Genomic DNA, 15,944 nt, shown 5'->3' with positions numbered 1-15,944 from the left:
GAAAAGGGACTTTCATATTTTCTACTAGGAATGTAAAATGTTAAAAAATATCCTTCAGTGCAATCTGGCAACATTATTTGCAATAACTAAAAGTGGAAGCAATCTAAATGTCTCTCAATATAAACATAAGTAAATCAACGTATGGTCACGTAACAAGTTATGCAAAAAAATTTTTTTAAAGACGTATGTGTACATCAAGAAAGGTACCACCTATTTCCAGCCAAGATGGAAGCCTAGACAGACACGCTGCGTCTCCCTCTACAACTAAGAAGGAATACAACTACCTCAAAACTAGAGAAAACCAGAAGTTCCAGAAAATCAAGCTGCACAGAAGTCGAACAAACAGAGATATAAAAAAGAAATACTTATCCAGAGAGGAAAGAGGGGCTAAGCCAGGCTAGAGAGGATGTAGTGTGGTGGTGGAAGCAGCGGTGGAAGCAGCGGTGGCAGCAGTGGGCCAGCAGAAAGCACAGTCACATGTTTTAAAAAGTTGGGAGGGACACCTGGGGAGCACTCCCAGCACCAGACCAGACCAGAACACACAGCTCACAGTCCCAGCACCAGGAAAAATAAAAGCCTCATTGCTTCTGAATGTGCAAACCACTGGGGGTTGGAGTGGAGGCAGAAACTGCTGGTCCCTCAGCAGATTCCACTTGTTTAAAGGCCCCCATGGTCCTATAACATCTGCAGACCCACCCACTCTCAGAACAATAGCCAGGGCAACAGCTAGAGAAGCGCCAGTTCCATATGGATGTGGGAGAAGTGCCTGGAAAAGGGGCAAGTGCTGGGCAAGAAAACTGTTCCCTTTCAGACCCCTCCCCCACATACAGTGCCACAACATGGTGAAACAGGTCACCCAGTACTGACGAATCCCTAAGGCTCCGCCCCTTACAACCTAATAGGTGCGACATCTCTACCTAAGACATGGAGGCAAACAAACACAGGAGCCTGTCAAGATAAGGAAACAGAGAAGTATGGCCCAAAAGACAGAATGGATCAAGGTTCCAGTGGGAGAATCAAGCAATGAAGAGATAGCCAACTTAACAGAAAAGGAGATAGCCAACCTAACAGACGCCAAGTTCAAACACTGGTGATAAAGATGCTCACAGGCTTGATAGATATGCTTGAGTATGGCAAACACATAAGGGAAGAAGTGAAGGATATGCTAAATGAAACAAAGGAAAATCCATACAAAAATGATGGTGAAGGGAAGGAAACGCGTTCAAGTCAATAATTTGGAACCTAAGGAAAAAAGCTGACCAGTATAGAATGAAGAAAAAAGGAAACTGGGGGACAACTTTAAACATGCCAGCATCTAAACCACAGGGGTGCCAGAAGAGGAAGAGCAAGAACTTGAAAGCTTATGTGAGAAAATAATGAAGGAAAAATCCCCAAATTTGGTGAAGGATATAGACATACAAGTCTAGGAAGCACAGAGAGTCCCAAACAAGCTAGAACCAAAGAGGACCACACCAAGACACATCATAATTAAAATGGCAAAGGTTAAAGATAAAGAGAGAATCTTAATAGCAGCAAGAGAAAAGCACAGTTACCTACAAAGGGTTGCCTATAAGACTATCGGCTGATTTCTCAAAAGAAACTTTGCAGGAAAGAAAGGGTTGTCAAGAAGTATTCAATGTGATGAAAAGCAAGGACTTACAACCAAGATTACACTATCCAGCAAAGCTAGCATTTAGAATGGAAGGGCAAACAAAGTGCTTCCCAGACAAGGTAAAGCTAAAGGAGTTCATCATCACCAAGCCATTATTATATGAAATGTCAAAGGGACTTAAGAAAAAGATCAAAATTATGAACATTAAAATGACAACAAACTCACAACTATTAACAACTGAATCTAAAAAATAAAAACAAAATCCAACTAAGCAAACAAGAATAGGAACAGAATCATAGGTATGGGGATCATCTGGAGGGTTACCAGCTGGGAGGAGAAAGGGGAGAAATGGGGAAATGGTGCAGGGATTAACGAGCATAACTGGTTGGTCAAAATAGACTGGGGGAAGTTAAGAATAATATAGGTAAGAGTGAAGCCAAAGAACTTATATGCACGACCATGGACATGAACTAAGGGGGGTGGGATTCCTGGAGGGAAGGAGGGGTACTGGGCAGAGGCAAGCAAAGGGAAAAAATTGGGACTACTCTAACAACATAATAAAATATACTTTTAAAAAAAGAGAAAAAAAAAAGGTACCACCACATTTTTCATTTAAAAAGCAAAAAGCACAACAGTATTTTATCATTTTTGTAGGGAAAAATTATATGTATACATATCAGTAGAAACACAGAAAAATGTCTAGAAAAATCGACACCAAACCCAACAATTTCATCTGAAAGTGTTATTTCATGAAAAGATTAGGAAGGGAGAAACAGAATCAGAAGACTTTTTGTTTCATAATTATACTATCAAGATTCTTTAAACCAGAAGCCTTTTTAATTTTTTTCATTATAAAAGGTTAGAAAAATAAAAGGTACGTTAAGAAGTTACACATGATTTTGTAAAAGAAAGTAAACAATATAATGCATTCTACATAATTCTAAGTAAGATAAATTAGTTTGCACTGCCATATCTATAAAGATTTCTTTTCAGCTGTATTTACAGAGGAGAAATGCAGCAGACTACAGAAAAAATTTTATTAATGCTTCAGAACACTCCAACCCTATCACCTTATTATTTTTCCAAATTCACAAATAATCATAGCAAAACACTTACCGGCAATGAGGACACTGAGCTCTCTGCTCTGTCAACCAGCGCTGAAGAGGAAAACAAACAAACAAAAAAGATTTTAATTATAGAAACACCATTACTTTAATGTGTACATATTGAATACTTATCTACCAAATTTAATGAGTTTAACTCTCTAGTGCTTGCATTAATGACAGAGATACTTATGTTGTAGAAATAGTTAAACAACCCTCTTCCTCTCATTATCACTGTGACCAGGACAAACCTTCCAGAGATGGAACTCATTCCAAAATAGTTAAGAAGCTACTGTTTCATAGGAAAGGAAGCGATCCTATGACTACTTGGGTCTCACAGGGAAGATGTGCATAATCTTCAGAAAAATAATGGTACTGTCACTGCCATCTCCAAACATAACACACCGGGGTGATGTACTTCTAACTAACTCCCCCTAAAATCCTGAGGAAGTTTCAGGTACTTTCCTTTTTAGAAAAGCAATCTAATTTTAAAGTACATGCATTTATACACATATAAATTAGACCTAAAATATGGATCAGCAATATAGTAAAACCTTTTTTATGTCTTATGCATTCACAGTTCAGTAACTTAAACATCTATATAACTTTGTTTCCTCATAATTATAAAAAGATTTTACAAAACCTTTTAATTATAAAATGTCTCTTAAATCTCAAATTCTATTAACTTAATTGTTTTAATTATTACTGGATAGGGAGCAATATCACACCATACACAAAGATGCTAGGACTTTCTGAAGAGACCTACGCCAGGATTGCCCTACCCAGCAAATTAGAATCGAAAGGCAGATAAAGAGCTTCCCAGACAAGAAAAAACTAAAGGAGTTCATCATCACCAATCCATTATATATGACATGTAAAGGGACTTATTTAAGAAAAGGAATATCAAAACTATGAATAATAAAATGGCAATAAACACATACATACTTATCAACAATTGAATCTAAAAGCCAAGCTAAGCAAACAAGAGGAACAGAGACAGAATCATGGACACGAAGAGCATTTGATGGTTACCAGATGGGGAGGGGATGATGGGTGTAGAGGCGAGGGGATTAAGAAGTATAAATTGGTAGTCACAGAAAAGCCATGGGATGTAAACTATAACACAGGAAATGAAGTAGCCACAAAACTTGTACGCATGAGCAATGGACATGAACAATGGTGGGGGGACTGCCTAAGAAGGGTGGGGGGAGCTGATTGGAGGAGGACAAAGAGGAAAAATTGAGATAACTGTAACAGCACATTCAATTAAAAAATATATTTTTGAAGGTTTTCTGAATACTTTTCCAATAACAATAACTTTATGGTCAATAGGCCCTGGCTGCTGTGGCTCAGATGATTGAGTGTCACCCCACAAAGCCAAAGGTCGCCAGTTTGATTCCCACTCAGGGCACATGCCTGGGTTGCAGGCCTGGTCCACGGTTGGGGTGCGTGCAAGAGCAAGCAATCGATGTTTCTTTTCCTAAAAAATATCTTAGTTATCCTATTACAGTTGTCCCCATTTTTTCCCTCTTTGCCACCCCCTGTCCAGCCCAAACCAACCCCCACTCCTACAGTCAATCCCCACCCTGTTGTTCATGTCCAAGGATCATTCTACATGTTCCTTGATTAGTCCCTTCCCCTTCTTCTCATCCTTACCCCTCTCCCACCTCCCATCTGGTCGCTGTCAGTCTGTTCATGTTCTGGCTGTATTTGCTGATTAGTTTATTTTGTTCATTAGGTTCCTTTGATGTTTTTCTGCCTCTCTTTGTCTCTACCTTCCCTTCTCTCTAAAACACATAAATAAAATATTTTTTAAAAGAGTCTGGTAAATAGGTTCAGAGGTAAATGAGCAACTATGTATTCCTATACCTATGTATTCCCAGTATATGACATCTGTTTATCCCTATGTACTTCTATAAAGGACATCAGCTTTTCCCTAAAGTCAACTAATTTACTCAGAAATGTAAGTCCCAAGGAAACCTTAAACATAAAAATTAAAGACAAGAGGGAAAAGATAAAATAGATAAATAAAGCAAGCTACAAAAAGGAGGAAAGAAAGAAAGAAAGAGAGGGAGGGAGGGAGGAAGGAAGGAAGAAAAACACATGGAAAGGGATTCCTCCATTCTTAATATTGAAAACTATTTCTTCAGGCCCTTGGATAAAACAAGATTTGGGTCAAGTTTCTTCCCCTGAAACAATACTCTGCTAAAGTCACAGCCCCTCCATGGCTGCTCTCAGCCCACACCTCCCTAGCATCAACTTCTACCTCATTCTAGAGAATCCAGCAAAATTAAGCTTTTAAATTTATTGAGTATCTCTCAAATAAATTTGTCAATACCTCTCTTCAACTGCTTTATTTCTACTCATCCTTTCAATTTTAGTTCATACGTCATTTCCTACAGAAAGCTTTCCCTGAGTCTCTGCAGACTATGTTAGATACCATTGCTCTACCACAGCAACCTATACTTACCTCTTCATTGTGCTTATGGTCCCCCTCCTGTGCTACGCTATCAGCTCATGAAGGTTGGGACCGTGATAGGGAATGACCAGTTTATTTTTTAAGATGCTCCTCCCTTCCAAACAGGCTTATTGCTGCAATGAACAAGGTCTGTCTGGAAAAAGTCCAGCCACTGTTAATATAAGAGAACGGTTTGCATGACATCAATGTAACCTGACAGCTAAGGAGAGTGGACTGGAATACATATGTGTTAATTGGAATGCACATGCATGAACAATGGTGACCTCACTGCACTAGTCAGCGGGGGCGGTACAAGCCACTGAGTGAGCACGCCTACTGTTGAATGGCCATCACTTTCACAATGACTGAGCAAGTAAGAGCAACGAATCTGCATCAAATTTTGCATTAAGCTTGAACATTCCTCCTGGAAACTCTCTGGATGCTTCAGAAGGCCGCAGCTATGGGTGACTGGTGACTGGCAGCAACTCCTGGCTTTTCCCAAAGCTAAAATCACCTTTGAAAGGGAAGAGATTTCAGACTGTAGATGATATTCAGGAAAATACGATGCGGCAGCTGGTGGTAGTTGGGAGAACTATGTGAGGTCCCCAGGTGCCTACTTTGAAGGGCACCTAGGATGGTCTTATGTACAATGTTGTTTGTATCTTGCATCTTCCTCAATGAATGTCTCTATTTTTCATATTACATGGCTGGATACCTTCTGGAAAGACCTTGTATCCAACTTTCGGCATCAAGTCTGTGTACCTGCTTAGACAGTCCTTCCTTCCCTCCATATGTTGTCACATGGGAATGTCCAGTGATTATACCCATAAAACTTCCCTGCCTATCCCAAGCTGGTGACTTTTCCCTTCTCTGTATATATGTGGCATTTTTACCTTGTATTCTACAATCTCACTTAATCAAAAAATAAATATGGCAATTTTAATACTTTGGGAAAAACAATGTTTCTCCCAAACCAAAACCAAAGGTAAGAACCAGTGAACAATATTAATGCACATTATTAAAAAAATAGCATTTCGTCCACATTCAACTAAATAATTAATTTCTCCCCATCAAATGGAAGAATCACAAGCTTCAGATAGTATTCAGACTTCAGTCTGAATCCTAACCACACGACACCAGACAAGTGACTTAGCTCAAGTCTCCTTGATTATACACCATGACCAAGTGGAATTTATTCCTAGAATTCACTGACAGTTCAACATACAAAAATCATTCAGTGGAACACAGCACATAATAAAATGAAGGGTAAAAGACATATGATCCTCTCAACTGATACAGAAAAGACATATGACTAAATCCAGTATCCTTTCATGAAAAAAAAGCACTCAAGAAAAACAGAAGGAAACTTTCTCAACTTAATAAGCCCTTATTTTAAAAACCCACAGTAAACATCATATTCAATGGTTAGACTGAAAACTTTTCCCTAAGACTAGGGAAAAGACAAGGACACCTGCTTTCAACACTTCTAATCAATATAATACTAAAATTTGAACCAGAGCAATTAAGCAAGAAAAGTAAATAAAAGTATCCAAAATAGAAAAGTAAAAATCATTTGTTTGTGATGACATGATCTTCTATGTAGACAACCCTAGATTTCACGAGAAACTGTTAAAACTAATAAATTCACCAAAGTTGCAGGATATAGAAATCAACAAATAAAAAACACTTGCATTTCCACACACTAGCAAAGAAGAGTCAAAGAGGAAATTAAGAAAACAATACATTTACAATAGCATCAAAAAGAGGAAAATACATGGGAATAAATTTAGCCAAGACTGAAATATTTATAGGTGGAAAATTACAAAATACTGCTGAAAGAAAATTAAGATATTAAAGAAGTCCTAAATAAATGAAAAGACACCCCATACTCATGGATTTCAAAATTAATATTATTATGATGACAATACTACCCAAAGCAATCTACAGACTCAATGCAATTCCTATCAAAATCCCAATGGTGCTTTTTACAGAAGTAAAAAAACCTAATCTAAAATTCAAAAGAATCTCAATGGACCCCAAATAGCCAAAACTATGTTGAATTTCCTGATTTCAATTTACGACAAAGCTACAGTAATCATCAGTTTGGTGCTCAGATAGGACAGAAATAGAAAGCAATAGAGAGTACACAAATAAATGCAAAGGAACAAATATTATATGATCGAATTTCTATGAGGTACTTACTAGTCCAATTCATAGAGACAGGAAAAATAGTAGGTACCAGGGGTTGGGAGAGAAGGTAATAGATAGAAGTAATAAAAGTAGACATCCTTATCTTTTCCCTGATCTTAGGGGGAAAGTTGAGGTACCACTACATACCTATGAGAATGGCTAAAAATCAAGACTGAAAAAAACAAGTGTTGGCATTAATGTGGAAGAACTGGAACTATCATAAACTGCTGGTGAGAATGTAAAATGATACAACTATTTTAGAAGACAGTCTGACAATTTGTTAAAACAGTTAAGCACACATCTACCATAAGATCTAGACATTCCACTTGTAATCATTTACCCAAAAGAAATGCAAACTTAAGTCCATTCAAAGACTGGTATATAAATGTTCATAGTAGTTTTCTATGTAAATGCCAAAAACTAAAAAGCAACCCATGTATCCATCAGCAAGTGGATGTGTAAAGTATGGTAACTATAGTTAATAATATTATACTGCAGATTTGTAAATTGCTAAGAAACAGATCTCAAAAGTCCTCATCACAAGAAAAAAAACTTTGACTATATATGCTGACAGATGTTACCTAGATTTAGTAGTCATCTTGCAACATATACATATACCAAATCTAAAAATGTGTTGTACATCTGAAACCAATGAGACGTTTTATATGTCAATTATACCTCATATAAAACAAAAACAGGTGACTGGATAAACAAATTATGGCATATGCACACAGCACAATGCTACTACAGACCAATAAAAAGGAATACTGTGGACACACATGATGTAGATAAATATCAAAATAATTTTGCTGAGTATAAAACAAACAAAAGAGATACATAAGAGTACATATTCTAAGATTCCATTTGTATAAAATTCCAGAAAATCCAAACTCATCTATAGTGGCAGAAAGCAGATAGAGGTTCCCTGGGAACAAGACAAGCAGGAGGAGGCATTACCAAAAGGCACAAAGAAACTTTGGAGGAATGCAGGTGTTTTCACCATCTCAACTGTGGTGATGGTTTCTCAGGTATACACATTTGTCAAAACTTATCAAACCATACACTTTAAATATGTGCAATTTATTGTCAATCATACCTAATTTTAAAAAGGCTGCAAAATTAAAAACAAAAGGAAGTCAATAATTATAGGCAAACATAAAAATGCTACTTGTTGAAAACCAAGAAGTCAAAAAAAAAAAAAACCCGAAAACTAAAAACAATGAGAACTGCAGGGACAAAGAGAGCGGGGATATAAATACAAATAAAAAGGAACTGATAATAAGAAAGAATCAACTAAGTGTAGTTAGATAATTAAAGGAGATCTGGCCTGAAAACAATGTTCCCACCTTTTGAGGGGGGGGGGTATGTGTATGTGTGTGTGTGTGTGTGTGTGTGTGTGTGCGCGTGCCTGGGCACACCAGAGTCATGCGTAGAGCACTGGAATGGGAGTCCAATCCTGGTCTGTCACCAACTACTCGGTGACTTTGGACATGCTTATTCATGGGTCTGGGCACGAGTATCTGTCCTTTCACAGACAGTTAAATTTCCATAGTCAAGTGAACAGAGATGGGATGAAAGAAGAGAAGGCATCAAAATGAATATTACAACTTGGTTGGGTGGAGTGCCCAGCTTCTCAAGGACTTTTCTCCTGTAATTATCCCCCCGTCTCTCCAGCATCATTAATTATTCTGTTTACTGGTTCAATCAAAGCAAGATATAAAACTTCTCCAAAAATGGGGGGAAATGTTGACTCTCAACACCGCCTTCAAACCACAGCCTTATTGCTCCCCTTTACTTACTACGAAGTTCTGAGCTCTTCATACTTGCTGTCTCACTCCTCCCGTTCTCTGCCAGCAAGTTTCTGTTCCCCCTCTTCCCACTAAAACTACACATCAAGGTCACCACCGATGACCCACCCATTCTTAGGTCCAATGGTCAATTTCCAGCCCAGAACCATATGGCACAGCTACCTTACTCCTCTTCAAACATGCTTCTCACTTGAATTCTGTGATGCCTCACTCATTGCTCCTTCTTGTCATCCTTTGCTGAATCTGCCTCCTCCTCTGACCTCTAAATGTGAGCAACCCACAGTTCGGACCTGAAAATATCTTCCTACAGGAGGTAATCTGGTGAGCTCAACCAACCCCCTGGCTTTAAATACTATTTCTATGCTAACAATTCAATCTCTCCAAAGTCCCCTTCCACACTCCAGAGTCATATTTCCAACTGTCAACATCTCCTGTTAGATGTATAATGAACACTTCAAACTTCATATATTTAAAGTTAACTTTTTTTTTCTTGATTTTAGAGAAAGAGAAGAAGGCGGGGGGAGACATTGATTTGTTATTCCCCTCATTTACGCATTTGTTGGCTGCTTCTTGTATGTGCCCTAACCAGGGACCAAACTCACATCCTTGGCAAATCGGCATGATGCTCTAAACAACTGAATACCTGGCCAGGGCATAAACTCCATATATTTAAAAACAAAACTTTTACATCTAGAGCCTACCCAAATCTGCTCCTCCCCAAGGTTTTTCTACCTCAGAATGGAACACCGTTTATACCATCCAGATGCTATCCACTTCCTCACATACCATCTGTAAGCTCTACCTTCAAAACACATCCAGGATGGCACTATTTTCACAACCTCTACTATTACCATTCTAGTCTAACCCACACTTCACCTTTCACTAATAAAGCATATCCTAAAGGATTGCCTCACTTCCTCTCCCAACTGCTGACAGTCCACTTTCCACACAGGGACCAGAGTGGCAGTTTCTAAAAATTTACATTATATCACTCAGAAAATTTCAATGACTGCCATCACACTTAAAATAAACTCCAAGGTCTTTACCAAGGCCCTTCACAACATCTCTAAACTCATCTCCTCTTCTACTCTTCCTCTGTCCATTTTGCTCCAGCTACACTGGCTTCTTTGTTATTTCTCAACACGCTAAGCACACTTCTTTCTCAAGGCCTCTGTCCCTTCTAATCTCTCTGCCTGGGATTTTCTCCCCCTAGATATTCACAACACTCCCATATTTCATTCTGGTCTCTGCTCAAATGTCAACTCCTCAAAGGGACCTTCCCCCACAACCCTATCCACAACAGCCACCAACCTGCCGCTGCCCTCCTCAGTGTCCCTGCTCTAAACCCTTACTCAGTTTCAATTTTCTTAATAGCACTTATTGGTATCTAACATATATCTACTCACTTGTCTGTCTGTATCCCAACAACTGAGTCAACTCCTTGGGAAGTCAATGCCTAACTTCAAGTAGGCATGCAATTAATATTTGATGAATAAACAAATGAAGAGTACCTTCAAGAATCAAGACAGCCCTAGAAAGAAACATTAGAACCATTTTATCCAAATGATCTGACCACAAGGGTAACATTCTTGGACTTTATCCTTCAGGCAATAAATCTCACAGGCATGGAAGGGAAAACATGACATCACTGGAAAACATCAATATGGCAGCGGGATACAAAACAGACTAGAGATAAGAAAAGATTAAAGACAGAGAGATCAGTTAGAAGATAACTATAATAACCTGAGCACAAGGTAATAATGTCTGTATTTCTCTATTAGGATGGTAATAATAGGAAGAGAAAGGAGAGAGAGGAGTGACACTTGGAGATGACTGACAGGACTTAAAAACCATCAGTGTAAGAGATGTCAAGGTTGACTGGCAAAATAGAATAAAAAGAAAGAAGTCAAAAAAGTCAATTTGAGAAAAGAACTGGACAAATCTGATCTGGAAGAAAGTTGAAGATGCTTGGAAGGACAATCAGAGGACATTTATAGGTCAATGCTGAAGGAATAAATTTGGGAGCCCCGCTCACAGAAATGAAAGTTAAACCTGCAACAGTAAATCAAGTGTCTTAAAGTAGATAAAATTTTCCCAGAAACCTCAGAGTACAGCATGCCAGCAGTGATATATAAGAAATATATGCCTCGCCCTGGCAGGAGTGCTCAAGGTAGCTCAGTTGGTTACAGCATCATCCAGATTCAGCAAGGTTGGGGGTTCGATTCCCAGTCATGTCATATACAAGTATCAACCAACGAGGCCCTGGCCAGGTAGCACAGTTTGTTGCAATACTGTTCAGATACACCAAGGCTGCAGTTGGGTCTGCAGTCAGAGAACATCCAAGAAAACAACCAATGGCCCTGGCTGGTGCGGCTCAGTTGGTTGGAACATCATCCCATACAATGGGATGGGTCACATACCTAGGTTGCGAGTTCAATCCCCGGGTGGGGAGCCTACAAGAGAGAAGCAATCGATGTTTCTCTCTCTCTCTCCCTTCCTCTTTCTCAAAGCAATGAAAAAATGTCCTCTGGTGAGGAAGGAAAGGAGGAAAGGAGACAGGAAAAAATAAGGGGAACAACAAATTGAAGATTCTCTTTCTCTAAAATCAATAAAAAATTTTAAAACAGAGATGTGCATTAGTTGCTATTTTAACAACAATGTAACACTTTACAAGAAAATAGTATTTTACAGTTTCTAAATTAGTTTTAGCTTATCTCATCTAATGCCACAACCACCCTGTGAAGATCTTGTTATCCACCTCCTATAGCTGAGGAAACAAGGCTAAGAAAGACTGAGTCTCAGTTTATGAGTGGGAGAACTAGCATGGTATATAACCTAGGTCTTCTTCACATGGTATAGTGGCAAAGAACACAGGCTCTCAAGCCAGACTTCCTGGGTTCAAATTCAGCTCCACCATTTGCTAGCTGTGACTGGAAGCAAATGATTTATATATTAGAGATACTACTCTTCACAAAGGGATATTTATCTTCCTTAGACAGAAATAAGAAACCACAGAGAAATTCTGAGGTGAAGAGCATGTAAGATGCTTTGGTTTTTTTCAAGAAAGAAAATAATCTACTAAGAGTAATGTGGGCAGGGCAGTTTTCAACTGTGGTCTGAAAATGTGTTATTGAATCCCCATACAAAACCAAAACAAGTTCTTACCTGGTAAGCCTCCTTGAAATTTGTTTGAGAAGTTTATCTACATTCAATTTTTAAAGTCACTGGATTATATTCATCACTAAGGTCTCTTATAACTATAAGATATGATTTTATTCTTTACTTTTTTTTTTGATCTTACCCACCAAGCAAGTTTGAACTCTCCCTCCTCTGGGTCTCTCAGCATTTTGTTAGTGCCTCTCTATAACAGTACACATTCTTCAATATAAACACAAAGTCCATTCTCTCAATTAGATTTAAATTCCTTCAGGGCAGGCACTTCATCATTTATCTTCATCTTCCTCAACCTCAAACACAAAGCAGCCCAGTGCTTTGAAAATATTTGTTAAATGTGTAATGGTTTAATACTGGTTAAATGTGCAGTGATTTAATAATACAAATATATGAAAATTACATTGAGCTTTGGTTTCCAGACATTTCATGGCAGTTATCACTTGATGATTATTCATCTCCGTAGTACTAAGCAATATACATTGATGGTCTTCCTATTAAATAACATTCATATAGACATTTTTTAAAAGGACACAAAATTTAAAATAAGAAAAAATACAGGGGGAAAGAATGGGACAACTGTAATAGAAAAACAATTTTTAAAATGTTAAAAAATACAGAAAATGATTAATTTTTACAATATATCTTACATAAACTAAATGCATGTTAAAAAAAAAAAAAAACTTACCCTGATACAGCTGAAACAACAAAGCTTTGAACAATGAGGACACAGGCGGGCATCCCGCAATTTCTCCATACAAATGAAACATCGGAAAACCTCAGCAATGCTCTGAAAATAATAAAAGATGTAAAGTCCACCAGATTAGGTTACTGAATCAAGAGTATAAAGCATGCTTAAAATAATTCACTTGATAAAATTTTACTTTTAACTTTATTCCATATCAGGACTTGGTCAGTCAAGATCCAGGGTACCTGAGTACATCTAAGCTTCACAATGAATGGTTCTATTTTAAGGAAAGGCTGTGACATGCAAACAGACAGACTTATGCACAAATATTTTCATGGAAGCATTAATTAGAATGGCAAGAATCTGGCTAACCCAAGCGTCCAAATATTAATTAAACTGTCACAGTTAATTTACAGTTACTGCAAATATTTCAGGAAACAATGATACGGGAGGAGGCGGGAGCCTATGTTTAACAGTAAGAAAAAAAGGAACAAATGGACTTTTTACTTTTCTGCAATTTCCCCAAGGGGGATGAATTATTTTTATAATATTGTAAAAGTTTTTAGAAGATGTATGTTCTAATAGCAGTGTACTCTGGTCAAGAAACAAACAAATTCAGAATCCAGAAATCCGAATTTCTGCCCTGATGCTGTAACCAAGTAGCTAATTTACCTGAGCCTGAGATTCTGCCCCTGCTCAGATTTTTGGTGGCAGCACTACCAATGTTTAGTGAAGACAAAAAGATCACGTAAATAGAAGAAACTTCTCATCTTTGCAAGAAGTCTCATGTGAACCAATTTAGGAAGTAACTGACAAGAAAAGATATAATTAAATGTAAGTTATTACATATTTTAAGTTTATTATTGCGGTACTCACATTTATTTTTACTCCATTCTAGGAGAATAGAACTCTCCTAAAACCAAGGTAAAGTTATCAAACCTTTATAATATCTTCATACAAAAAATTAAGAAGAAAATTACTGGAGTCTAATCATGACTCTGCTGGGCCAGAAAGAACCTGTAAGGTGCAGATGCTGGGGGGGCAGGGAGGCGTGGACAACTAGTTTCAAGTGGGGTGCCCAGTGACATCGTTGCCCTTACTAAGAAGCAAAAATTTATTTAGTATTTGGAAGGTTCAAAATTAGACATTATACAATTATGTCCAATAACCAATCCTTTAAAAAAAATGTTCCTAGCCTTTACGTAAATACACACAACATTTTAAATCATAGCTTACAAATGTCATATAAAAAGAATAGAGTTGTTCTGGCACACAACAGCCAAATTGAGACAGTAAGAGTATACCCTCATTCACAGGAAGGACAAAAGTCTACAAAATGCACCGCTGGGAGGAATGATTATCCATTCCGAGGGAGATTAGGATCGCGCAGGAACTCGCAAGAACTGGTTGCGAGTGGAAGGGCACGTCCACCTAATGAATTTGCAGTTTTGCTGTGAGGAGGGTGTAGTTTGCAGAAACCCTGCGGGGACTGCGCACCCGTGCAGAGACCACCTGACTGCGGGAACGTTCCGAGAACAGACACCAGAGGGCTGCGGAACAAGCACCACGTCCTTCGCACCTGGCCAGCCCTCACCACGGCCAGAGCAGCGGAGTAGGGTGCCGGGCCAGAGAACTAGGACCAGGCGCCCTGACTAAAAAGCCCTCCCCGAGTGACAGGGGCAGACTAATCACCAACATTCTCAAAGCCCCTCACCTCCACGCTCTGTTCATCCATTGCCTCTGACTCTTGCCGGGGCTTGGTGACCCACGGAGTCCGTGGTCAGACCTAGTAAGTGCCGGCCCGAGGTCGCCACTTCAAATTGCCGCGGAGAACAACCCGGTGTCCACGTCAGGAGGTTCCAACGACCGCTCCACCTGCGCTCCCCATCGCTTCTCCACCAGCTACCCCCACTTCGCCATTTTTATCCGCGTGCCCGCCCTAGGACGCAGTGGGAGGGCGAGCGTTGGCCGCAGCTCCTTCCTCCCGGTTCAACCGCCCGCTGGGGACCACGAGGCAGCCTTGGCCCACGTGACGCAGACTGGCGGGCGCGCCCTACGGAAACGCTGCAGAAGCCCGGAGGCGCTGGTCCCCAGCGAAGAATGCACCGCAGGGAATTCACAAACACCAACGGTAACCAGGGCAGCTGGAGGCGCGGAGCGCATGCGCGCAGGACGCAGCGTTAGGAGAGCGCCCGGAGAGGCTGCACCTAGTTCCCGCGGTGCCGGAGCGCACACGAGATTTGGCGCTTTGCTCCTGCAGTTGTGTGCCGGCCACTCCGGGAAAACACAGGGAGCAGAGGGCGTGGCCAGGGTAGGGGCGGAGCCTCACCGCTCTCAAACTTGCCGGCCAAAGACTGCAGATACCAGGAATGCCAGTGCGAAACGCAAACTCCAGAGCCACATCCCTAGGTACTCGGTCTCCATGATTGTAGAGGCTTGGGCCCCACCAAATCCGCGTTTTTAACAACCGTTCTCGGTGATTTTGGCAGGTGGTTTGTGATCCGCCCTTTGCGAAACCATGGTGCAAAGGTTTCCTAGCTAGTAGTTTTTTCTCTGGAAGCCCAGAGTCTCAGGTTTTTAAGACTGCCGAAGCTCAAGACTGCGAAAACTAGAGCGGTGGCTTTTCTTCATTCGGGGGTACCTGAACGGGACCATAAGTTGTGTAGATCTAAGTGCCACACCACAGCCTGCATTTCTTGCCGCTTGAACTGCGCTGTCGCCAAGAGACTACGAAGTGCAAGTGGGTATCAACTGCATCGAGCTTTCCTATATTGGCGGCTGCTTTCTACAATTTTCTGGTATAGGACATGCTTAAATATTGCAGGAATTGAAGGTGTGAGACGAAGGACTTGCATCAGACTCCTAATCCGAATTTAATTTTTTTCTTTCTGGTTTGTTTGCAAACAGCTATTAC

General features: G+C 39.8%; 1 protein-coding gene across 3 annotated transcripts in view; it reads right to left on the bottom strand.

The window, feature by feature from the left end:
* TRIM37 (tripartite motif containing 37) overlaps positions 1-15,168 on the bottom strand; it is a 92,858-nt gene extending 77,690 nt beyond the window's left edge. For 2 of the 3 annotated variants that reach the window (XM_090292589.1, XM_090292591.1), the window contains exons 1-3: positions 14,727-15,168; positions 13,031-13,132; positions 2,729-2,769 (exon numbers count right to left, since the gene is read on the bottom strand). In XM_090292589.1, coding sequence (XP_090148715.1) covers positions 2,729-2,769; positions 13,031-13,132; positions 14,727-14,765 — 182 coding nt within the window. In that variant the 5' untranslated portion in view covers positions 14,766-15,168. The remainder of the gene's footprint in view (positions 1-2,728; positions 2,770-13,030; positions 13,133-14,726) is intronic. The other variant, XM_090292590.1, reaches the window with a different exon arrangement.
* Positions 15,169-15,944: the final 776 nt, after the last annotated feature.

The sequence above is a fragment of the Furipterus horrens genome, unplaced genomic scaffold (assembly GCF_987537825.1).
Source record: "Furipterus horrens unplaced genomic scaffold, mFurHor1.1.pri manual_scaffold_11, whole genome shotgun sequence".
Taxonomy (NCBI): Eukaryota; Metazoa; Chordata; class Mammalia; order Chiroptera; family Furipteridae; genus Furipterus; species Furipterus horrens.
The sequence above is the reverse complement of the archived record's forward strand: the minus strand, read 5'-3'. Positions and strand labels throughout refer to the sequence as shown.